General features: G+C 42.6%; 1 protein-coding gene across 8 annotated transcripts in view; it reads left to right on the top strand.

Annotated features, from left to right (window-relative positions):
* The window catches only part of VTA1 (vesicle trafficking 1), a 94,911-nt gene extending 70,060 nt beyond the window's left edge, over nucleotides 1-24,851 (top strand). The window contains exons 6-9 of one of the 8 annotated variants that reach the window (XM_037842932.1): nucleotides 1,853-2,014; nucleotides 10,052-10,132; nucleotides 15,681-15,848; nucleotides 20,544-24,851. In XM_037842932.1, the coding sequence (XP_037698860.1) occupies nucleotides 1,853-2,014; nucleotides 10,052-10,132; nucleotides 15,681-15,826 (389 nt within the window). In that variant the 3' untranslated portion in view covers nucleotides 15,827-15,848; nucleotides 20,544-24,851. The other 7 variants (XM_037842931.1, XM_037842933.1, XM_037842930.1 and 4 more) reach the window with 7 other exon arrangements.

Raw genomic sequence — 24,851 nt, 5'->3', positions numbered from 1 at the left:
CTCAGAGAAGCCTGTTTTATTTACTTGTCTAAAGAAAGTTGGATCATAACCTCTTTGCTTCTCCACACCATTTACTACTGGGCCTCTCACTGTTCTTATCATGCTGCGCTGTCGTGTGTGGACACCGGCTTACTTCTCCTCCAGAGCAGGGCCCAGCTCCTGGTATGGTAAGGTGGCCTGCAGATGCCCAGCGTTCTGAGAGGACATTAACACTGAACTGCTTACTTTTTGTTTATGAAAAACTGAAACTTTACATCAAGTATTAGGTATTTGGATTTTCTCATTAAGTCTTATCTTGAAAGATAGCCTTTTGGCCTCTTAATAATAAAAATGTATATTTTCAAAGAAATATGTAGCTGTTTCTCTGCATTTCTTACTGTGTCATGTGATATCGTAGGGTGTCAGCCAACATTCACTGCCCTGCCACCCCCAGCATTCCCCGCAGGGAGCTTCCCTCCTCCTCTTCTGAGCATCCCACTGTCTGGCGAGCTGGATGTCAGCAGGTGGTAGTCTGTGTTAGAACCCCTCCAGTAGCCAGCCAGTTAGTATTTCCTCCCAGTCCTTTCGAATGTGAACATTATTTTGTGGTATAAAAATTTCAGAGGAAGAAGCAATAGTAACAAGGTGATAAATCAGATTCTGGTAGTACTATGTTCAGTAACAACTCTTTTTTAATGTAACTGAACCTGTTTAAAACAAATTTCAAGCATTTTTGTCAGTTGTGTTCCCGTGTAATTTGTAGATAGGTGTACAATGATGCTCTTAAGTTTAAATTAGGGCAAGTTGGAAGTTCTCTTGGTATGAACAGGACTTGCTTTTTCCTCCTCTAAAATATGAGTGAAACTCAGTCTGCATTGCCAACTGATGATGTGCTTTCTAAATGAGAGGTTTCACACTGTACACATTGGTTAGCAGTTAACATTTTCCTAAAAGAAAACGTGGTCATGGATAACACTGACAAAAGAAAGTGATTCTACAGGACAATTTAGCAGTAATTACCAAGTTTTTAAAATTCTCTCTTATTTAGTCCTTCTTAAAATATATTGAAACCTTGCAATGTTTACTTAGAATTTTTTCATACTTAACTAATGTATCAGACTTCATTCAGGACCATTTCCCTTGTTTTTATTCTTCTAGTACTAGGTGAAACCTAAATTGCTTGGAATGCCTGATATATGTAGCATTAATTATATTTTTACAAAGGAATATGATTTGCTTTACAACTGTGAAGAGAGGGTCACTGATTAAGCCTTTTCTTCTTTATATATCCACATTCTTCTTGGTGGGTGTTTACTTTCTGTAGAAATTTTGATGATTAAAAGGAAAACAGGGAAGTGGGAAGTAAAATCTCAAACTCTGTAAGTAGGACAAAATGATGTTAGTGTACGTAAATTAATAAACATGTCCACAGGGTCCAGGTTGCCAGTAAAAACTGGGAGGGAGATCTGCTTTTCCTTTTTGTTTGGCTAGAATCATCCTCAGTGAGCATGTAATATGTATGTAAGCAGAAAAAAAAAAAAGGTTGTTGAAAAAAATTTGATAGAAAATGGCAAAATCTTCCCTGTCCCAGAAATCTATAGTTCTACCTTCCTTTTTTTTTTTTTCTTTTTTTCTTTTTTGATTGTTAAGATTCCCCAAAGCGGCCTATTGCTACGTTAAATAAACACTCAGGGTTTAGTTTTCTCAAAATATTTTGAAATTCAGCTAATGATACAGTAGTTTTTAAAGGCCTAGATTTCTGAAGTTACCATAACAAAGTCTCATTTCCTCCTTGTACCTAGACAGCTTTGATTTTGTTTGGTATTTTCCCTGGAAACGCCTGGTTTAACGTCGTGCGTGTTCTCTGTGACAGCAGCGGAGGAGCACGAAGACGCGGGCGCCGCCTCGCTGCCCTCGCCGCCCGCCGCCGCCTGGCCTGCAGCCTACGACCCCAGCGCGGCCGGCAGCTCCGGGGTGCGGATCCCCCCCGGCGCCCACGCCCCCGCCAACACCCCCGCGGAGCCGCACGGCGCAGGTGGGACCCGCAGGCGCGCAGCAGGCGCACAGCAGGCGCGGCTTCCCGTTAGCGAGTTCTTAGCAGGAACGACCAAGCACGCCTGTGGTTGTTATTAACCATGTGTGTTACTAGCAGCGGCCGTTTCTAAGATTCCCCATTCCCTGCTGTTTCCCTTCCTTTCCCTTCCCTGTGGTCCAGGAATCACACTGAGGTGAGTGGAACTTGCTCTGGGATGTGTCCCCAGGCTCCCCTGGGATGGCAGGGTGGGCGTCTTGTCCCCTTCCCTGAGGGCCCTGCCCCGGCCTGGACAGGGTGCTTCTGATGACGGGGAGGGGCGCCTGTATTCTAACATTACTAATGTGTGACCTTATTTAGGGACAGAAAAGGGGGTGGGGTGTCTGCTGTCTCGGAATAAATCGGTGCTACACCTGTTTTCATAGAAAAAAGATCTGACATAATACTCTCCAGGTAAAAGTAAAGTCGGTACATGGATGAAATTCCACAAAGTCGTGGGTATGCTTTCATTTATGCATTGTTGGAGTATCATCACCCTTTTAAATAGAAGACATTTAAAAGCATAATTTAAAACTTACGTTTATTTTTCTTCTTCCCAAGAAATTTTTTTTACCCAACAAATGTAAAATTTTACTTTTATCCCATTGTAAGGGCTATCTATGGTAATAAACTGCACAGACTTCCAAAACATTTCTTTGATAGAATGAGGGTCATCCCTGTACTATTTCTATTAGAGAACCCACTATTACTTCATTGATTTTCACTTGCAATGTCCTTTTACACCACCCATTTCAGTTATTTTGCATGACTTGCATAACATTTAAAAATTCTTTATTTTTACCATTTCAGCAGCAATTTTGATTATCTTTTTTCCTCCTATTTTAAAACTTTCAAATTTATGTTACCTTAAGTATTGCTAGTTTTTAGTTTTAAATTGATGAAAGTGAGCTCTTTAAGGTAACGTAAATTTGAAAGTTCCTACCTCTAGACTCCAGACTCATCTTCTCTCCACTTAGGTTTTTCTCTTTGTAAAATAAAATTAATTACACTTACTTCTTATAGATGTTTTAATTATTAAATGGGAGAAAATATGAAAGCTGATTCCTCCTACACCTTCTGTAAAGTCGGTGTCCAGCGAATTAGCTTCCTTTTGCCTCAAAGAAAGGCAGCACACTTTGTTGTCACTTAATGAACACTTTTAGAGTCATTTTGTGAATGCAGAGAGAGGGGCACACTCAGGGGCTGCTGATCTTCAGGAAAGCTGCCTAAGGGTGCTTGTTGCCTTAGATGTGCATCTCAGGGCAGAGTTGTATGGTCACCTGGACACGGTTAATCTCCACATTATGTTCCTGCAGGAGCTCTCTCAGACACTGCTTTCCCTGATTTAAAAACTGAAGAGGTTAAGCAGTTTTTCCAAGAAAACAAACATGCCTAGAAACTGGCAGAACTAGAATTTGCACCTCATCCCTCTGGCTTCATGTTTTTGCCCCCTCCCTTCTGTGTGCCATCTGCAAGGAACTAAAAGCCTGTCAAATCAAAACCTACTTTTCGGATCATATGTTTTCCCTAAAGATTGGTTTATTTGCAATATTGGAATCTCCTCTTCTTAGTTCAGATTTTTTTTTTTATATTATTCTTAAGACAGTGAAAAAAAAAAAAAGTTCATAGTTGCCTAATAGAAAATGAAATCACATTTTTAGTTTATAAACATAGCAGATGTTTCCCCTTTCACTCACTTTGGGAATGATTTACTTTCTCTCATATAAAGGTCCAGGATGTACTTTTATCAAAGGGAAATCCTTAAGATAGCTGAAAAGAATGGTGTGTACTAATATACAGTTTTGAGTTCTTCCACAAAAAAGCAGAGGGCCTGCAGGGAAGGCAGGGGTGGTGATTGTTTAAACAAGCCAAGTGTTTGCCTCCTGTGCGTTAACACAGTGTAGATATCAGATGTAGGCAACGGCCTGCCCGATTTTTCCTTTCTCTTGAAACATACCTGTTTTACAGTCTGTAGATATTAAGGAAGAAGATCTTAGCAATAAAATGAAATCAGTTAAATTATAGAATTATCTTATAACTAATGCTAGCCTTTTCATTGTAAATGCCACTCCACCTCATAAAGAGAGGGAAACCTAGGTTTTTTGTTGTTTTTCTTTGTAAGTGTTGGGAGTACTGCCTTTGAGACCTCCCATAACGCTTTGCAAGGCTGCCACATCTGGCCTGACCCTCCCGCACCAGTGCCATTCCATGCACCTACTGCGACTTCAGTCCTCCATCCCCGTTTTCTTACCTTTTTTAGGCTGTTCCTCAAGTAACTTGTCTTCCTTCCTTTTTTCTTCCTCTCCAAATGCTATCCTCCTTCAGTGTTTTTTTTTGTTTGTTTTTTTGTTTTTGGCTTAAACGACAGGAATTTATTGGCTTATGGTTTTGAGACTGAGAGAAGTCCAAACCCAAGGCATCAATCAGCAAGGTGATACTTTCACCCCAGAGCTGTAACTTTTGGGACTGGCTTGCCGGCAATCCTTGATGATCACTGGCGATCCTTGGCGATCCTTGGCGATCCTTGGCGATCCTTGGCTTACATCTCTGCCTCCCATCACAGGGTGATGCCCTCTCTTTTCTCTTCCAGGTTCTGCTGATTTCTGGCTTCTGGCTCCTCCCCTTGGCTTTCTTTAACACTGGTTTCCAGTTTCTTTCTCTTCATAAAGCTTCTGGTAATCAAGATTAAGGCCCAACCTCGTTTGATTGGGCCACAACTTCAGTAAAATTAACACCTTCAAGAATCCTATTTGCTATGGGTTCACACCTACAGGAATGCAGACTCCCCCTTAGGCTCCTGAAGTCTAAACTACCCCCAGTATCTTCTTTCATAGGAACAAAATAGCATGACCAGATCCAGATAGCACATCTTTGTGGCACATAATCCAGCCAAAGAAAGAAAGATTCTTTCCCCATAGATTCACAGAACTTTCCCTAACTTTGCACTGGTTCTGAATAGTCCATTCCTGATCCAATCTCTATGCAGATATATCCAATAGAATTTGCTGCAGTGATAGAAATGTTCTATAACTGCACCTGTCCACAGGCAGCTGTTGAGCACTTGAAATGTGCCTTGTGTGGCTGAGTAAATGACTTTTAATTTAATTTACTTTTAATTACTTTAAACTTTTATGTAAAAAAAAAAAGGCCACATGCAGCTCTAGGCTACCATATTGGACACTGCAGCTCTATAGTAAAGAAAGGGTGGGCTACACTGTTTGGCTTAATCTGGTCAGTGGCCTGCTGCCTTGAAGCTGGGGTAAAGTTAATTCCATTTATTTCAGAAAGGAAAGTCATTCTGCTTGATGTCTCAGAGCCCACCATTATTATTCCCATAGATTAATGGCCCAATAAAATAAGAAATTCTGTGCCAAGAAGTCATATTTATAAATCTTGCTTAGCACAAAGCCACATGAAGGTCACTTTGTAATAACAGTCTTTAAAAGCTGAGAAGGACCTCAGGGCTCACATACTTCAGACCCATATTTCACAGAGAGGACACAGACTGGGAATACCATGTGATTTGCCTGTGGCATTTACGTGCAGGACCGTTGGTCATTTCCCGTGGTAAAATTGATTCTTCTTTAAGCCAGGGTACTCCAGCGGGCCTCTATGACAGAATTAACTTCATTCCACATGAAACTTCATAATCAGCAGCTTACTGAAGCTTCCAGTAAAAGACATTACCACAGATACCTGATACTTTATATTCAAATATCTAAAGAATCCTGAGAGGCAATGTACGTGAGGCAAGCTGGCTTAGTGGGGAGTGGGGCAGACTAGAGAACACGCCCTGTCTAAAGCAGGCAGGTGGTGTTCTATTCCGGCCCAGTGCGGCCATGGGGTGAGTGGGCCAAGTGTCCCCACACCGTCTGATTTTCTGAGAAATCCAGATTTGTATATGAACTCCCCAGGTTTTTAAATAAGGCAACTCATGTTTTTAATGCTCTGTGCCAGCTAAGCAAGATCTGTTTGCAGACCAGGTTCAGCCTCCAGTTTTCCCCTGTGGTAGAGACTTCTAAAGTCTGACCTACTAAAAATTAAAGCCACCAGAGTAGCCACTGTTGGTGATGTCCACCCAGTCCCATGTGTGTCAACCTGACAGCTTCTAGCTGTAAGCACTGGCTGCTATGTCTGAGGATTTTGCTTTTGTTTTGTTTTGTTTTGAAGTTTAGGGCCCTGCTTGTCGGGGACACACTCGGTCATCGAGAAGGGCTGGCGTACATGCCAGGAAGATAACTCCCACAGGGGAGCTTCCCCCAGCAACTGATGATGGGAAGTGGTGGGTAAATACCTCAGCTCCCTCGTTTTTCTATTGGAGAAATTCTGAGGTATGCTCCACACTGTCTCCCTAAGTACCCCAGAGCAATCAAACACAATGTTAAATTATTTGATAGCTCACCCTTTCTCAGCTGCCTTTCCTTGCCAATCCCACTTGCCCACTGCCCACACCCCATGGGGTCATCTCTCAAATCAACTACCTGAGCTTGAATCCTAGTCTTGGAATCCGCTTCTAGGAAATCTCAATCTACTGAAACCAAAAATCCAAAATTGTTTTAGTATTTGGGTGTTATTTGTTTGTTTTTGCTTTGTTTTCCTCTATTAATTAACCCTGTAAGAGTTAAAAAAAAAAAAAAATATGAAAAAGTCACAACATAATTGAAGTTCCCATCTACCCTAGTATCCCAGGATCTCAATATTCAACTGCAGTGCTGAAGCTGCTGTCCTCTTGTATAATTAAGCCATGCTATAGGAACAAGTGTTCACTTAAAAATAGAATCATTATGTATACCAGCATAGCAACTAGTTCTGCCCCATCAAACTTGTCATTGAGGAATTCACTTCCAACAGGTGCTTTTTTGCCGTGATGCAATACAATTTCTAGACCACAGCACCTAAACGGGAAGTTTTGTATAATGCTGAAGAGCAATCTCATGCAAAATCATTTTAAGTACAATCCAAGTTCCCAACAGAAGGCAGCGTGAAAACCAAATATTCTCATGGGAGAAATGTGGATTTTAATATTCTCAAATGTACTGAATAGAGGTGATCAGATGGCGAGCTTCCTATCACATCTACATATTTTCTGTCCTTTAGTTTTTTTCTGGTCGGTTTATTTGTCAATAAAGGGAGGATTCCTTATTTTGATCTGTCCAGTAAAAGAAAAATCCCTGAGGGTCAGTCCTCAAAATAATTGGAGTAACAATAGTGGAGTCATCATCCCACTTGACGAATCTGGTGCCCTTCTTGAGGCTGTTGGACACACACACGGGCTTGAGTTGCAGGGCGTGCACCCCGGGCTGAGCCCCGGCCATCTGGTCTCCCTTCAGTGTTCTTTTTAATTCTGCTTCTCGAATGGTCTTCTCTCATTTTGTAACCAACACCCATTTTTCCCTTTTCTGAATGCCCACACCAGTTTGTCAATAAGAACAAGTTGGTACCTAACTAGAAATCTTTGCATGCTAAATTCTTTAATGAGTACAAATCACATCTAATGTACTATAAGACCATCTGCTTAAAAATTGGCTGGCAGTACTAGTTAGCACGTCTTTGATGTTAAATAATGGGAAGAAGGACATGGCCAGCCCCCAGCCCAGTGCGTGCTCCGCAGGAGGGTCTCCGAGGTCCCCACTCCAACACGTTGTCAGGAGCGGCAGCCTATTGCATAGTGACGAAGGGGACCTGTCCAAATCAGAAAGAAGCATAAGTAAGTAGACTTGAGATCTCAAAATATCAACAAAACCATTTTTCCAGGTACCACGAAGCTTGCCAGGCGCCACCCGCCCTGCGCCACGGTTCCCAGGTCAGCTGTGTGTCTGTGACCACCGCAGGCTGCTCAGATGGAGTCGTATTAAATAGCTAAATGTTTTCCCTGTGAAGTCTAAGTTTTATTCTTGTCAATGTTGTTTATTTAGTTAATCGGATGGGGATTCACAGATAAGCATTTAAAAGTTCGTGCAGGATGCTGATCAAAATGTATGCCTTCTCCATAGAGAAAGGGGATTGCCTGGAGGATTTTAACTTGGGCAAGAACACAAAGCAGTTGGCATTTAGCTCGAGAGGGTGGTAGGCCTGCCTTGTTTTAGAAGATCTCTGCGAAGAATGTGTACAGTCATCTGCATCTTCAGTGCGCTAGACTCAACGGAGTATCTCCAAGATCCCTCAAAGATGTTGCATTCTAACATTTTTTTTTAATTTATGTTATTATGTACCTTTAAACATTTGACAAATTTTATGGGGGAAAATATGCCAAACATTGCTAGCTATAGTTTAATCTATTTATTAGCACTTAACAAAATCAAGCTAAATATATTTATTGAATTGTTCAATTTGAAATTTATGCCACCTGATTTTGCAGTTCTGTTTTCCATCAATTTTTCATAACCACACACACACACATACACACACACACAGAGTGTATGAGACTATTCACTGTAGCATTATCTGTAGTAGCAAAACATTGGAAGCAACCTCAGTGCCCATCCCACTGCACTGGATTTCTTTATAAATTGTGGTTCATGCACAGACTGGGACACTACGTAGCCACTGAAAAGAACAAGGCAGGTTTATATAGATTAATTTGAAATTATTGCTAAGATCTAATAAGTAAAGCTGCATAGAATAGTATAGTATGCAGAACACATATTACCATTTGTAAAAAGTGTGCCATCTCCATTTTAAGGGGTTCACTTGGAGGATTTAGATTTAGTCAGGAACACAAATACTTATCAAAGAGGAACCGCTCTGCTCTTTGTGGATTAGCTCCGAGATCTTACATCAGCACAGGAGGGTGCCCTAGAAACTGGGAAGACCCTGAGAGGATGGGTGGAGGGTGAGGAAAGGCAGGCTTTTCACCTGTATTTTTTGTGCTATTTAAAATAGGTAAGACTTTTTATTTCTTTTTTGTACTCTGAATTTTTATTAATCTGTGCTTTAATTTAAAAATAAGATTTTCATGACTTTTGATAGTCCCAGAGGCCATAATTGAAACTAGTTTGCCCTAAAGCAAAATTAAAGTAAATGCAACAGTCTATATTTAAACCTTTTTCTCCCTTGGGTTGGGGCTAGGGAGGGCCATCAAAGTGAAAACTTCATACCTGCAGAACTATATTTTAGAACTTCCGCCAGCCTTTTTAAAGCCATCCTTCTGGAACTCTCATTGGATACCTATTTATGCCCCTAGAAATTTCCCAGTTTGTCTTCTCTTTCCTCTTTCCCCTTCTTATCTCAGTGTCTTTCTCTCACCTACCCGCCCCTCCTTTTATACAGATTGCCCATTTGAATTTCACATGTTAGCTTGGCGCAAATGATTCTTGTTTTGAGAGACTAACTGCATTTATTTGGAACAAACAGCTTTTCTTCCTCTGCTTTTCCTGCTGATTGAATCATTTAAGTGTCTTTGAGGAAGTTCACCTTTTTTGCTAATTTTTTCTAGATGGCTAATAATCTTAACACCTAATATATTACATAGCATTGACCAGGAATGCTAATTGCTCACTGCATATGAGAATTAGGACAAGTTCTAACAGGAAGTTAAAAACTTACTGCTTGAATACATAAAAATTTCTTTAAAACTGGCAAACTGGAAAATTTGGAATGTGTAATTTGTCATTGCATTCAGTAATGAAATTAAGCTAAAAGATAGAATTCCACCTTTGTCCTCAAAATTATTTAATTGGCTAAGAAGTTGAAAGGCAGGAAGGGAGCCTCTGCTCCTTCTACACACGTTCAGTAAGCTCTTATTGAGAAGCAAATTGAGGCCTCAGACACAACAAAATGCATAATAGGAAATGGGTAGCCAATATGCGTATGGAAACATGCAAAATGAACCAGCTTGCGACATCAAATAGTAAATCAAATTAGAATCCACTCAGGTTTAAGTAAATAATGAATGTAAGAAATTTAAGTGATAGAATTCCTCCGTGATCCTTTATGTGTTTTCTAGTATGTAATTAAAGTGTGTGATCCTTTGATCCCCATCTTTGGTTTTCTGATTTGCAGGTGTAACAGGTAGCACTCTCCAGCCTTCCCCCCAGCCTCTCCCTGCCATCGACCCAGCGCTGTTCACCACGGTTTCCCAGGGTAAGTCTGCTGGCTGTTTGTAAGACACTTCTTGTCTCCAGTTGGGGGATGTTGTTTCATCATTTTACCTCGGGTGCCATCTGTTTAACTGTTCTTACTAAAGTTTGAACGTCTAGGTGATTTGAAATGCATGTCCTTAAAAAACCCATGTTCCCTGGATTTTTGGTGCAAGGTTACCCAAGAGGTGAACTGTCCGTTGTCGAAAATAAAGATCTCTGAGAATAATTGTTTTGGCTGCTGGTTCAGAGGTTTGGCAATTGGATTGTTGTTTTAATGTTTCTTACTTTCTGACTTACCTCCGTTTTACCCCAAGTCCTCGTTGTGTCTGTTTTAGTCTTTCTCATTCAGAGGGTTAGTTTGGGGCCTTCCTGATTTTGTATAAAGCACTCAATTGTGTTTACCTGCTGTTGTTGGGTTTCCTCTGACATTTTGTCTGCACCCTTCCTTCCCACTTGTTTTTCCTCTTCTCCCCATGTAGGTGGGAAATGGCCAGTAAGCTCCCTGCCTCCCAGCCATGGAAACGGCACGGCTTTCGGGGGTGCCGTATCTACCCAGGCCGGCCCTGTCCAGGCGGTGCATTCTACCACTTTGGGGAGCTGTCCTCCACCTTATTTGCCTGGGAGGAAACTTGGGAGAGGAATATGACCCTAGTGCCATTTCTTCTTAGAGTGACCCAGCAGAGTGCTCACCCCCACCCCCACACCGGCCCGGACCACCCCCGAGATCCTCTGCAGAGGAGCCCCCCTCCCCCACCACCTGCTGTATACTGAGCTGAGCTTTCTTCCGCTCTATTCCAAGGCTTGCTTCCACTCGGCTTCTGCTGTCCCAGAAATGTCTTCAAATCTCTCACCTGTTACTTCTCCCTCTACACTTTTTTCACTCTTTCTCTCCTCTGCTTCCCCTTTTTAATTTTATGATTTTCTTCTTGTTTTACTTATTTTAATATGGCTTCAGGAGGAAGACTCATCAATCCTGTTTGTTTAGTTTACTGTCTAGAACAAGAACCCTGGAATTCTTTACTCAGCCAAACTATCAGTTTTATTTTCTTAAAATATTTTCAGGTGTGTAAAGACTGAAAATTTGCCTACCATGTGTCCTTTATAAGGAAGTTACTTGAGGTTGTTCTCCGTCAAGATGAGGGTGATAACAGAAAAAGAGAAAGATGAGATATAAAAATGGTGAAGTTAACCTAAATAGTCTAAAGAGGAGACATTCCATTGATAGCTTCCCCATAAGCTTGGAAAGTAATTGCTCTGAAATTAGAACAGAAAATCCAAGAGTTTTCCTCCTCTAAGGAAAATGGAAGTAATGGATCCGTGCATTAGGATAAGAAGCTGTAGAATATTAAATACATGGTTAAGAAGCCATAACTCTTCTCCCAGCAAGAAGAGCAATTAAAAGATCCGAGAAAAAAATTTTAAAATGGTAGAAGAAATTTCAAGAAAGAAGCAAACTAAAGCATGCCATGATTTTGAACAATAATGGAATTCTGAAATATAAGAAAAGGATTTAATTTGACTTGAACACCAGAGGTCATTCTTCTTCAAATGACACAAGGCTTATCACAAAGCGCAGAATCCTTCCATAATGACAGTATAGATTTCATCAACACTGACAAGTGGAAGTAGAGACACATTTCCAAAGGTGAAAGGTAAAACGGATGAAAGTATGAGGGGCAGTGTCCAGAAGTGGAATGTCAAAAGAGATTTTTCTCTAAAGTTGATGGGAGAGAAAAAGAAGTTTTCGAGTATTATTTTACAAGTACAAAATTAAGCAGCTAAGGAATTCAAGAACTAACAGTGATGGGAGAGTGTAGGAGACAAGAAACAAGAAAAGATGGTGCAAGGGAGCCAAACCCTTAGTGTCAGAAACGCTGCGACAGGGATAGTGTCTGAAACTGACAGGTCACAAAACAGTGGTGTAAACTTCATTGGGCTTAAAAGGAACTCGCCTAGAGAAGAACAGAAGGTGGACTGTTTTAAATTGGGGTGGGAGAGGCAGGGAGATGATCTCCTAATGATTAAACCCTTACGCGCTACCCGGATGTTGACTCAGACGCCTGCATTTACTCAAAAAAACAAAGCCGCCAGCACGATCCTTGTCACATGGGTCCCGTGCGAGCATTGCCAGCATAACGGGAATGGTCGAGTGTGCCCCTTTGATGCTGTATGCATGGCTCACTAGTCCAACAGCAGAATCTGACAAGAGTCGGGGAGGCCTGTGCTGCCTGGGGTGGGTCACAGTGCACCGGCCCTAAGCTTTGCTGGGGGTCGTGTCTCCAAGCACTCGGGATCATGCCCTTATTTCTAGTGGACTGATTCCCTGTATTTAAGTGTAAGGGTTACATCAGTTTATTCTGCTCTTCCTGGTTTTATCAAAAGCAGAATGAGTTAGGAAGTCTAAAATCATGATGACGTTTGGAATCTAAATGGCCTAGTGTAAAGTATTTGTGGGTTTCACATTTAGAGGGGAAAAAAAGGAGCATTTAAAACAAAACTTTTATCTTTGTACATTTTCCTATATGTGTAAATGCAGAGGAACATTCTGGAGAATACCCAGACTGAAAACAGTGGTGGCAGACCCGCAGCCACTCCCGCCGCTGCCTCTCCGACACCTCGTGCCCCCTCCCCTGCCGCATCCCCCCGTCCCATCCACCCCCAGGACGCTCCCCCGATGCCAGTGGAGCAGGTGTCACTCTTCCTCTGCTCCCCCTTGCCTGGGACGATCGCTCCATAAGGATGAGCATTCTTTCCGGATTCATTCCCTGCCTGGTATACAGTAGCAGCAATTAAATACTCATGCACTGAGTTTATGGCCCGCCCTGGAGAGCAGAGCGGAATTGGGGGTGGAACGGCTCGGGTGTTGGAGGCTCCCGCACACAGTGTACCTTTTTACCTGTATTCCTCTGGGTAGTGTTAGAGTGTGAATAACAACTCCGCTCGTGAAGTTTTTTGAGAAGTGAGTGGCGTGGTAGCTGGGGGCGTCCGGGCAGTGCCTGCTGCAGGAGCAGGGTCTGGCCGCGGCCCCCATGGGTGGCCTGGCGTGGCCGCCCCCCGAGGCGCGTAATTTCAGAACCGCCTAGTGGAGCAGGCAGTGCCTCGGAAGGTCCCGGTTGGGAAACATTCCCAACAGCGTTGCACCCTCTGTCGGGGCGTCAGTATATAAATCTACCCCGGAAATGGGAGCGTGCGCCCACGGGCACGCAGGGGCGCCTCCCGGCGACACACGCCCCCTTTGAACCCGGCCTCCCGGGCTCCTGGCCGCAGCCCGCGCTGGCACTCGCCCGTGCAGAGCTCGACAGCCCCTCGAATCCTTTAAACGGCTTTTAGGCCCACGTTTTGCTTACTTTGGTGCTGACTGTGGCTTCTGGTAAATTCTAATGTTCGGGGAAAAAAAGCAACTTTTCTTTGGAAGTATTAGGTCTGTGTTCACTGTTGTATAAATATAAAGTAAGATAAACTGAAACGGAACAACTGTTCTCTTCCTGAAATGTGCTTTTCTTTCTTTATGTCTTTTCTGCTTTTTTACTGAGTTTTTAAAATGCTTATTTAAAAGAAGCATAGTTGGGATGGAGTTTGTTTTTATTCACTTTAAAATTTTAATTACCTTGTTTATGACTTGTAGACTGTTGCTTTTAAATGAAGGGAAACCCGATGTTACAGAATAGTAAAAGTGCAACTATTTGACATGTTTTGAAGTCCTTCTGTTTTTAATTGTAAAAAACAAATTGGCTTCTGTCTATATATATTGTATCTAAATCTTTAAGTTAGTTATTGTCTGATTATTGTGTATTATCTGAGTTATATAATTCATTATACATGTCTATAAGCTATATATCTGTAATTATGTTTTTTCATCCACATTTTATAAACAGTGAAATTATTTCATCTAAAAAGGCAGTATTACTGGTTGAAAGTAGTTTTATCATTGGTGGGTAGGTTTACTTTATAAATACTAAAATAGTAATAGTTCTTGCCACTGCACACATTTTATGTTAATAAATGAGATACCAGCACTACAGTCCTCATCTACAAACCTTAATGCTGTGGAATCATCGTCTTGGGCATTAGGGCTTCCTTCCAGCAAGTCCAGTGAAGTCTGCACTGAGGCCTTGCATAGCTGCAGATTTCCCTGAGATTGGAGGATAGAAGCAAAAAATGTGCTGTGTTAGGTGAGCTTGACATGCTGTACATATCCGTGACTGGAGCCTTGGTATGTTCTGAGCTGTCATTGATGAATCCAGCAGGTATTTTCAAGAAAAGTTATGAGGCGACATGTCCAGGTGGGCTGCAGAGCTGCAGGATGGTCTCTTTCGAGATTTAATAGGGAGCATATGCCAAGTTGCTAAAACAGTGAAGGGAGACTTGTGGGGAAACTGTTTTTATTAAATGTATGATTACTGTAGTCTGATTTGCATTGCTTGCTTTTTTTTAATGAAAAAGAACTCAAATTAAAATAATTGCAATTAAATTTGGAATATGCAGCCTCTGAATCACAGCAGTAAGGATACAGCTATTCATGTAGCCTTTAGTGATATTAACTCAGGAAGCGTTTGGAGACTTGCTTTGTGCCCCACACTGCATGTGGAGGTAAGGGGATCGTCTTAACGCCTGAGCTTGACTGTTTCATTTTAGGAGAACTTTGTTTTGCTGTGCGGGAACAGTTGGAGGTGCAGATTTTTCCTACTCCGAGGTCGCTGGTGCCTGCCACCCGCCTGGAACGGCAGGAACAGCGACATTCCCACGCTCCGTCTGATGATTTCAGAAAACCATCATTTGGATCATGATTTAGTATCAGAATACCTAAAATTGTTAAAGAAAAGAGATACAATGTCAGTGTTTAATTTCATCTTTAGAAACGTATATTCAAGTGTATTCAAATCTTTGATTAAATGAACTGCCCTTAGTGTGGTTTTTCTGACCCAAACTACTTAGTTTCTACACACATTCACCAACTGTGTAACCTGAACACCTGGTGACAGTAAATGTTGGAGAAATAATCTGTAAAAGTTGTTTACATGTTTAATTTTGTGTATTAATGTTATAAAATCTTTGTAAGCCTTAAGGTTTTTGATGGTGGATGGTTCAAAAATGTAAAAGGTTTTCATGCTAAAAAAAAATTAAATGGCTATGTAATTGTATTTACAGAGAGTTTGTTTTACATTTTATTTTCTATTGAGGGTTCAGACGGAGGCTGACTGGTTTAGTCTGCGTGTGTCGTTCCATGAAGAAAGAGGCTCAGCAACTCCAGAAGGGGCACCAGAGCTGCTGTGTGGTTTCACACAGAATATAAAGTTTTTGCAATCAATTTGCTAAAATATAAAAGTTTTTAGTTTATTGTTTCTGAAAGGAAAGGTTGCCTTGTATAAGTTTTTACGTCTTACTGTATCTGTGGTTTATGTTAGTGATAAAATTGAAAAGCATGAAGAAAATTTAAATACAACTGAGAGGGAAAAAATTGTTTTTACAAAACCTTGGATATTTTCTTTAGTCTTGAAGGTAAGCATTTACCTTGCCTCATAACTATCTTAATTACTCTCTGCTTCCAGGGGACGTCCGTCTGACAGCAGAGGACTTCGCGAGAGCACAGAAATACTGCAAATATGCCGGCAGTGCTTTGCAGTACGAAGACGTGGGCACTGCCGTGCAGAATCTTCAGAAGGCCCTGCAGTTGCTGACCACAGGCAAAGAATGAGGCCCTTGTGCAGCAGCTTCGGGTATCTTTGGCCTAAAGAACTAACAGTCCATTACTCTGTCCTTAGCTCTGTTGACCATGACAATGAAATCTGTGTCTGGGGAGCAGAGGCCTGTGGGGCATTAGCCAGCAACTTCGGCAGCTCTCATTGTCCTGTGAGTGGATCCAGGGATCTCTGGGTGGACAGGGCTGATGTTAGCAAGAGCTTAAAAATGCCCATGGGACCTTGCTTCCAAAAGGAACACACACTTCCATAAGATGTGTAGTGGGAATAAGTTTTGTGTCTTAATTTACAGTCATTAAGGGAATTTATTTAAATAAATAATGTTTAGACAAACACACCATTCTTGCTTTGCTAAAAATTCTAAATTTAACTTTTAATAAAGATTGCCAGAACATTCTAGATTAGCAATCATGTCTTTGTTTTCCTCAGAACTTCTAAAACAAATACAAATTTCCTAAGCCATTAGATGAATCAGAAAGAGAGTTTTTTCAAAACTCAATTTATATTGTTAAATACAACTAGATTCAATGTTTAAAATTTCATTGAAGGAAATATAGCAAGGTAAAGTAGTGGAATCACACTTCAGGCTTCAGAATGATGCTGCCCCCCTCCCCACCCCTGCTTTGCTGTACACATGGAACCTTAATGGGAATGGTGGTTGCTGCATAGGGATTTGCATGGATTAGAGAATGAGAAACAGACCTCCATCGAAAAACCTGGAAACTTGGTGCTTTAAGTTAAGCTCTCTTCTGCTGCTAGTGGAGTCCAGACAGTCAAGTTGTGAGCAATACGGAAGATTCATGAGTTCACATTCTTGGTTGTCAAGTTGATAAGCCTTGTGGGGAATCACGGACTGATTTTGTCACCTGGTTGTGCTGTGTAAAAAATAAATAAACACAAGGATTCTTGTGACCAGTTCACCTTATTATGGAGCCGAATGTCTGTTTTGATTAACGTCGCAACTGCCATACCTTTTTAGTTACAGGAATATGGATGTTCTGTATACTGAGAGACAAGATTTTAAAAAAAAGATGAATTTGGCAAATTTACCTGAAATTGATCTGGTCCATTTCATTCACTCCACTAAGATGGGAGGATTCTCTGACAGGGGTCAGCGTGGTGGCCGATGGGGGCTGCCCGATGTCAGTAACCGACCTCACTGGACTTGCCCTGAGGGCAGCAGTTATGTGGCCAGCAGGTCTGAAGTGTTTACCTGGCCCTTTAGGAACAAGTGCCCACCCCTAACAGCCTGTTGAAAAGAAAATGAATCATTAACTCACAGTCATTTGTCTTTGAAATACTCTTTGCATATATGTAACGTAGGGTTGAATATAATGCATATTCAGACAGAATAAACTATTCTAAATTATTGAGGGGAAAAAAAGCTCCCCTTACCCCCAAAAGGAAAGGAAAACATGCTGTGGTGATAAATCTGGGTCCCATTCCTTTTTTCAAAGCAGAATTTTTAAACTCCTGAGAAATGTTTTCATGTCTTTCACAACTAAGACCTTGCATTTGTAGACATTCAGTGTTCATGCTGGAAATCCAGGCCCTGGTGTCATTTTCAGACTTGGTGGTGGTAAGAGATGGCGACACAGGTCTTCAGTGTTCTGAGAGGTAACCAGAGTTCAGATTTTTTATTCAAAAGAAAAACTGTCACCTCCTTTTTCCCACTTTCCAGTTGGCTTCCAGTGGGGAGGACGCATGGAGGGAAAGAAATAATGGGGAGACCAAGGAGCCCCCCAAAGAGGAGGCCTCAGTGCCACCAAGCCTCGAATGCCAGGTGGAATGGGCCACCACCTGCCCCTCAGAGCGTGATAAAGGAGAATGGATGAAGGACCTTAGCAGGTGGTAGCACCCGACAAATGCTGATTGGTTTTAATAATAGTCTTATAATAGTAACAAACATTGTGAATGATGTATTTCCCAGATATTCAGGAAATCCCAGGTTGTCTATGTAGCCCAGTGCTTAGAAGTAATTGAACTATTTAATGTCTGATTACTTTGTCTTATTTCTTCATTTAAAATCTGGTAAAATAGAGTTAGGAAAATTCTCCTGTTGTAAGGCTAGGGTAGGCAGTTTTCATTTATTCATTCGACATATATTTATTGAGCAGTGGCTGTGTGTCTGGTGTTTGCCCTTATATCAGGATACAACAAAAGAAAAAGATAAAAATGGTCCTGCATCATGGAACTTACATTCTAATGTGGGGAGACAAACCTAATAAAACATATATTTACATTGTATTCAACCAGTGGTTCTCAAAGAGTATTTGATAGACACGCAGTTCTCACACCCTACCCCGGCCTCCCCCCAAACTTCAGGGCTGGGCCCGGCATTCAGGGCTTTCCCAAGCCCGTGACGTCCTGGTGGAGGAGAGGCTGCGCACAGCCGGGCTTCTCTGGACAATTGAGGGGCTGCACTCGGGGCCCACCTGGGTTCCTCGGTGCTTTGGGGCAGGAGAGCCGTGTGCAGGTGGGCACAAGGTTTGTGGCCCGTCGAGGTGGGCACTGGAGCCAAGACAGGAGGGAGAGAAGTCAGTGCTGCAGGTCCAGGGAGGGCCTTCCCCGTAGGGGGCGGTCGGAGGGCTGTGGGGGCCGGGGGCACAGACTTTCCCAGCTGCTCTCGAGGGACCTGATCTCAGCCCAAGGAGAAGCCACGGACCAAGGCAGCTAAGGACCTGCTATTCCTTTGGGAGTTTTCTTCTGCCACAGGGAAAACTGTGGGCAAAAATGTGACAAGAGTCCAGAGAATATGACCAGGGACAAGGAAGGTCATTCATGTTTAAAAGTGGTCAGTTCATCAAGAGAACATTATTCTAAAGGTTTATGTGTCTGTCACCAGAGTTTCACAGAGTACATGAAACAGAAAAAATGAAACTAACAGAATTGCAAGGAAAAACAGACAAATCCACAGTTACGGTTGGAAATTTCCACACCTGTCTCAATAATTGAAAGAACAACTAGGTAGACAATCTCAGTGGACTGGACCCTTAAAATTGGTCCTTTTGACCCTGAATAAAACCAATGTCTGTCTTTTTTTCTGGCAGCGGGCTCATTATCTTCTTTGGAGGTGACTCTATAGGATGATTTGAGATCCCCTGACCCTGTTTTTCTCATGATTAAAAACACTCTACAGGGGAAGATTGCAAACAAAATGCCTGCCTTTTTGGCACTGTATCTAAAAGAGAACCACATGAATGTTTTAGTTTACAAACGAGTATATATACTAATACACAATTCTTGTTTCAATACTGTCTTGAGACTTAATTCATTATTATTGGTAAATCCCAATGTTACATGTAGAATAACATGGAATCCTATCATTAGGTGTATGTAGGGCTGTGTGAGTTTATGATTAATCCTTTTTTTAAATAATTTTTAAAGTCATATGGAACAAAAAGCAAAGAAGGTCAGAAATGTATTTATTTTCTCTTAGAGGCTCCTTATCTGCTGAGGTTGAAGATGTGTTTCTGTCCCTGCAGTGCTGTTCAGTTACTTCCCAGAAGAAGGTCGGAGCTTAGGCGGGCGAAGGGCCTTTGAGCCCACCACTGGAGGCCAAGGGCACTCGGCCCGGGCAGCTGCACCAGCACGGGCCGCGAGGGCTCAGCGCAAAGCCTGTCCTCACTGGCGGCCTCCCTTTCCAGAGCTGTGCACGAGTAAACATAGCTGGAGGCGTAGTCTAAGTGAAGAGAAGAAACAGGTAATACACAGCTACTAAAAATAAATAACTTTTTTCTGCACCTTGGGGAAGCTGGAGTGGGACATTTACTCGGAGCTGGCCCCCAAGCCACACCCTATAGAATGAGCAGGATTCCAATAGAAAAGTGTGGTGGGCAGTTAAGATAAAAGGGAAGCATTTGAGGAGAAACAGAATTGTGGGGAAGTGCATGATCCCTTTTTTAATTGCAGCAAACTAGCCATGTTGGTCATGAGGGGAAGTGCCTGACAGAACAGGTGTAGAGACACATCTTCCTGGGGCGATAGACAGACAGCAGGCTCTTCAACTCAGGTTAGATGCATTGCAGCCCAAATCCTCCCTGCATTTTTATTCTTTCTGAAGCTGAATGTGCCTCTACCTGTAGATCCCAACCTCAGAGATCTTTACAACTGAAGGGGAAGAGGAGGGACGGATAACACTCCAGGAGGAGAGGGGAGGTTGTCCTGTAGAGCTGTGCAAGGAGAGGAAGGGGAGCAAGGCCCAGAGCAGGTGAAGGGCTGATACATTCTATCCAGAGCTTTAAAACTTTTAGCGACATTTCCTGAGATTCCAGGAATTATCAGAGGTCATCATCTCTGTGGTTCAATGAGTCTTGGGATTAGTCATCCCAAGGCTATAGTTTTGTGAGAAAGGTAAGGAGAAATACACAGCATGCTTTCACAAAAATGTTTCCCAGGCCGTCCAGAGCTAACTCCTCTTTCATCCGGGTATGAATGGGCTTGGGTGGGATTGGACATAGCAAATCACCCCAAATGAGTCTTTGGGCAAGAAGGAGTGTGTCTTATTAAGCATCTGTTTGATGTCCTCACAATTTACCTTTTTCAGGAAAGTCTTAAGTGTTTAGGCATTTAAATTCTGAAACTGCTTTGGGGAGCTGAATAATCCTGGAAACTTGAATTTGGTCCTCATGAAGTGTTTAAAGCTTTAGTATTGTTGAGAGAGGTGCCATCAACTGTTTGGTTCCCTAACTCTTACACTCCTACACCCGGAAGGGAGCCCGGAGATGATCTCAGCCAGGCCCTCCATTTCACCAAGGATGCACTCGGGACCCGGGAGATGCAGTTACTTGGTCACATCACACAGCTGGTTAGTGCAAAAGAAGAACAAAAAAACCTCCAACGCCCAGACCAAGGATCTTCCCACAGAATATACCTTGTTCTGAAGACTAATTCAAAACTACTCTCAGCTATCGGAGCACATTCTTGAAAAGTGTCATTTTCACCAAAATATATGTCAGGCCACTAGAATCATCACTCACTCAGCCATTTCATGAATACTCATCATTACCCTTGAAACCCTCAGGTTCCACTAAAGAACAAAGATGTATATCCCCTCTGCTTCTGGAGCCCCCACGCTGGTCAGAGTGACAAGGTATGGACACAGGCAAAGATTTACAGCCTCCCAAGACAAGGTGTCATTGAGTGCCCAATAATGAGAGGCAAGAGGAGGAGGTTTGGGCTGTGCGTGTGTGCACGGATCAGGGCTCTGGAGAGCAAGAGGTGGGAGAGGCCGAGAAGGGCTCGAGGCGTCCCAGAGGCCTCGTGAAGAAAGCAGATGGAAGATGTCCACCGAGAAACATCAGCCAGGCTGCCAGGCAACAAAGGTGTTTACCTGGGGTCTTAGAAGTGCAATTCGGGAGCACAGAGTCAGGCAGCAGCACAAATCGTGTCCCGTCTTGGCATTTCCGGGCAGGGTTTTCAAGGAAAAGAAGATTAGACTGGTTGTGGTTGGTGGATATTTGGGGAACTCCAGTTGGCCTTCAGGTTAGTAGTTAACTGAGTTCTTCATCTTGTGGTTTGTTTTATGGTCTGGGTGTCCTTGGGCTTTTGAGGAACATGTCACTCGAGGCTTTTTACATCAGCAGTTGGTGATCTCTGCCTGGATCTGCCTGAGAGTCACCTCCAGCAGGACCTCCTGGCTCCGTTTTAAGTCTCTTAGTCATAGAAACTCTATGGTATTTCCTTTAGCAAAGACAACTGGGTTCTCCTGGTATTAGTGGAGCTCCCACCTCGCTGCTGTCTCATTTCAGACCCACTGTCCCGGACCCTGTGCCTCCCAGCCCTGCCAGGGCACCTGCTGTCTCGGATGAGGCTGCTCAGTCCAGGGCTGTGACCTCAGATGAAGAAACAGCCTCTTCATTTTATCAACCTCCTGCTGAAGTCTAGCGTTTCCTTCAATTATGAATAGGAACAACAAACCAGTATTAACAGTTTCTTTGATTTTGCCACCAAAAGGAATTACAGGTATTTTCATACCTCGTTTCAGTTTTTGCAGCCATCACTGCTGCTCACCACTGCTGTGAACTGGGACATTGTCAACCCCAGATCTCATGGAGTGTGTTACTGGGTCCGTGTGTGTGTCACTGGGTGCTGTACTACTAGATCCCAGATTTGGGATTTTTTGTATATCTTTGTTAGTGATTTCTACATAATTATTCTATCCACACTCCTGCTCTTGACGGGCAAATGTCCACGCCCCGATTCCCAGAACCTGTCAGTATGTTACAGGACAAAAGGGACCTTGCAGACAGGATCTGTAAGGATCTTGGGAGTAATCACGGGAGTTCTGGAAGGCCGTGGTGAGCAAGGGGGTGGCCGTGGGAAGCGCTCCGCCCGCCTGCCCTGGAGCTGGACGTTGGGGCACAGGCCAAGGAGCTGGAAGCACCAGAAACAGACTCGGCCCCAGAGCCCCAGGTCAGCCTTCGCAGCCGCAGGACTGTACGGTGATCACCTTGTGTTGCTTAAGCCACTAAGTCTGAGCTAATTTGTCACGGCAGCGATAGGAAACTAAATTTCATTTTAAGCATTTAAAGACATTCCTCTGAGAATTTCACCAGTCAAGGGTAAAAGTGTTCATGCCCAAAGCAGGTTACAGCCTCCTGCCTTGGCGCTGTCTGCAGTCCTGGCTGCAAGGAGGACCGGGGTGGGAGGAAAGTCGGGTCCACGTCTAGTGGGACCCGAAGGAAAAGCCGTATATGTGCTTTTCACAGTTACCCAGTGTTCCAGTAAGATGTTTTGTAGTGCAATCTCAAGTACAGTTATTCCAGCTCGGCTTTCCCCCCACTTCCTTTCTCAGTGCTGTGTATTTTTTCTGGCTTTCACCGTTTCCCAATCTGGATCACATTCATACCTGCGACTCCTTCGGCAGGAGTGAGAGGCGAGGCACAGTGATTTTAATCCTTGTAGTTGACATTATTATTTTATGAGCTTCCAAGTGAACTCAGCAGCTGCTAAAATACCGCGGGAGGAACTGTCTTAGGAAAATGAAAACCCCACAATGGGAACGGACGCCAAAGGAGCTGTGCCGCATTCCCAGGGGTGAGAGGGTCCTGATGACTGGTTTACTGGAATTCTTGGGGCCAATTTCTAATCCCGTTACAATATGTTAACACAAAAGCAATTTTAAAAAGAATTCCCCTCTTCCTATCTGTTACATGGAAGTAGCACTTGTTCAAGTCTCTGACTAATTAAAATTCAATGTGAGATTTAGGTTCTGTGAAGTTCTAGAGAAATGCTTCTTATATAATTTTACCAGTGCGTTCTTATCTGTTATTTTGGAGTCTTCCACAAAAAAAAAAAAAAAATCTCTTTTGTAATTCTAAAAGAGATGTTTCTTCCCTTCTGAACAACCACACTGTGTAAAAACCTGAATGTTTTCACAACAGCAGTGTGGCACCATTTGCAGTAAACTTATCAGCACAAAGGCCACGGGCTCTCATCATGAGCAGTCTTGTTAAATGTGTGCATTAGATCTTAAGAAAATGAGAAATTACAACTGCCAATCGAATCCTTTCAAGATTGTAAATTATTGGTCAATTTGCTTTTGAAAATATGCATAAAACAATTTCATCATTCTTTCCCAGGACCAGCTTTTGGATAATCAAAGACAAGTTGGTTTTATCCAGGTCAGGAATATACAGTGTGTAATAAAGTATGATATCTGGACCTTGGGCAAAACTGAAAGCCAAAACTAGAATGTTGCCAGCTTTCCACTGTGCAAGGTCTAATTTAGCTAATAAATCTGCTTTCCATTCTTCGTGAACCTTGATGTGTTTTCAGGACATCAGAACTCATATTTCTCTTGTTAGGAGGCTGCAGAGTCAATCTGGCCTCTGGTACATGAAGCTGTGTTAAATGACATTCTGTTTTTAAATGGGAGATTTTCAGAATGTCTTGCAGAAACAAGGTGAAAAGTAAATGATGATAAAATTCAACTGAAAGATACATAGAAATTTAAATTGTGCTTTATAGAGTTTTAAATTCCTTTTTCACTAAAGCAATTGCATAATCCCACACCCTGAAAATCATCCCTTACCTCTCCTAGCCACCTCAGCTGGGACCAGCATATTTTTGGTATTTTCTTATAGCTCTCCCTCAGTGCCTGTGCATTATAGTGGTACATGGCAACAGAGAAGAAAATGATTTTTGGTGATACAAACCATTTGCACATAGATCTGACTAATTACACTAATTTTAATCTTCTAAATGCTATTATTCTCCTGCTATTATAAGCTATCTGGAGGGGTCATATTAGCTAAGGCATTATGACAAGCGTACTCCAAAATGCACTGGCTTCAACACGATGGGAGTTTGTTTCTTGCTCATATGAGAGTCTAAGGTGGGGGTAGCTGGCTGGGAAGGTGGGGTGTTCGCCGGCAGGTGGTGATGGGTGAGCCCAGCCGCCTCCCCGTGGCTCCACTTCGTCCACCGTCGACATCCGGCTGGAGGACTGGGAAGGAAGACTCAGGAGCGGCCTGCCTCTTCCAGGCGCCATCGGGGAGGCCCGGCCTCACGGCCTCTCCCAAACGCAAGGGGAGGTGGGCGTGAGTGTAGCCCTGTGCCCAGGAATGAGAAGCTGATTTGGGTGGGCAAGCTCTGCCTGGGGAGATTTCTAGTATTAAATCATTTTAGGTTGATTTTCATGGCTATGAAACAATAAAGCTTCTTATCTCAAATAATTCACCTTCAGTGGTAAAAATCCAAACCTTGTAAGAAAGAACAAGGAAGAAAGTGAAAAACACTAAAACCCAGAGGTGATCACTGCGAACACGCTGAAAAACCAAGCTGCTGCTCTACAGGAAACGTATTCAGTATTACATGGTCATTTGGGTAAGAGTTTACATCGGGTCATAATAATACTCATAGTTTTGGATCCTGAAGGAAACTTAACTATTACACATTTTCTTCATGTCAGTTTTATCAAACACAATAATGTAAAAACTATACCATCAATTTTAATGCCACGTAGTACTCAGTTTTATGTGTGCTATAATTTAATCTCTGCCCTTTTTGTGATTATGA

Source organism: Choloepus didactylus, chromosome 7 (assembly GCF_015220235.1).
Source record: "Choloepus didactylus isolate mChoDid1 chromosome 7, mChoDid1.pri, whole genome shotgun sequence".
NCBI lineage: Eukaryota > Metazoa > Chordata > Mammalia > Pilosa > Megalonychidae > Choloepus > Choloepus didactylus.
Note: the sequence above shows the minus strand (reverse complement) of the source record. Positions and strands in the feature narration are given on the sequence as shown.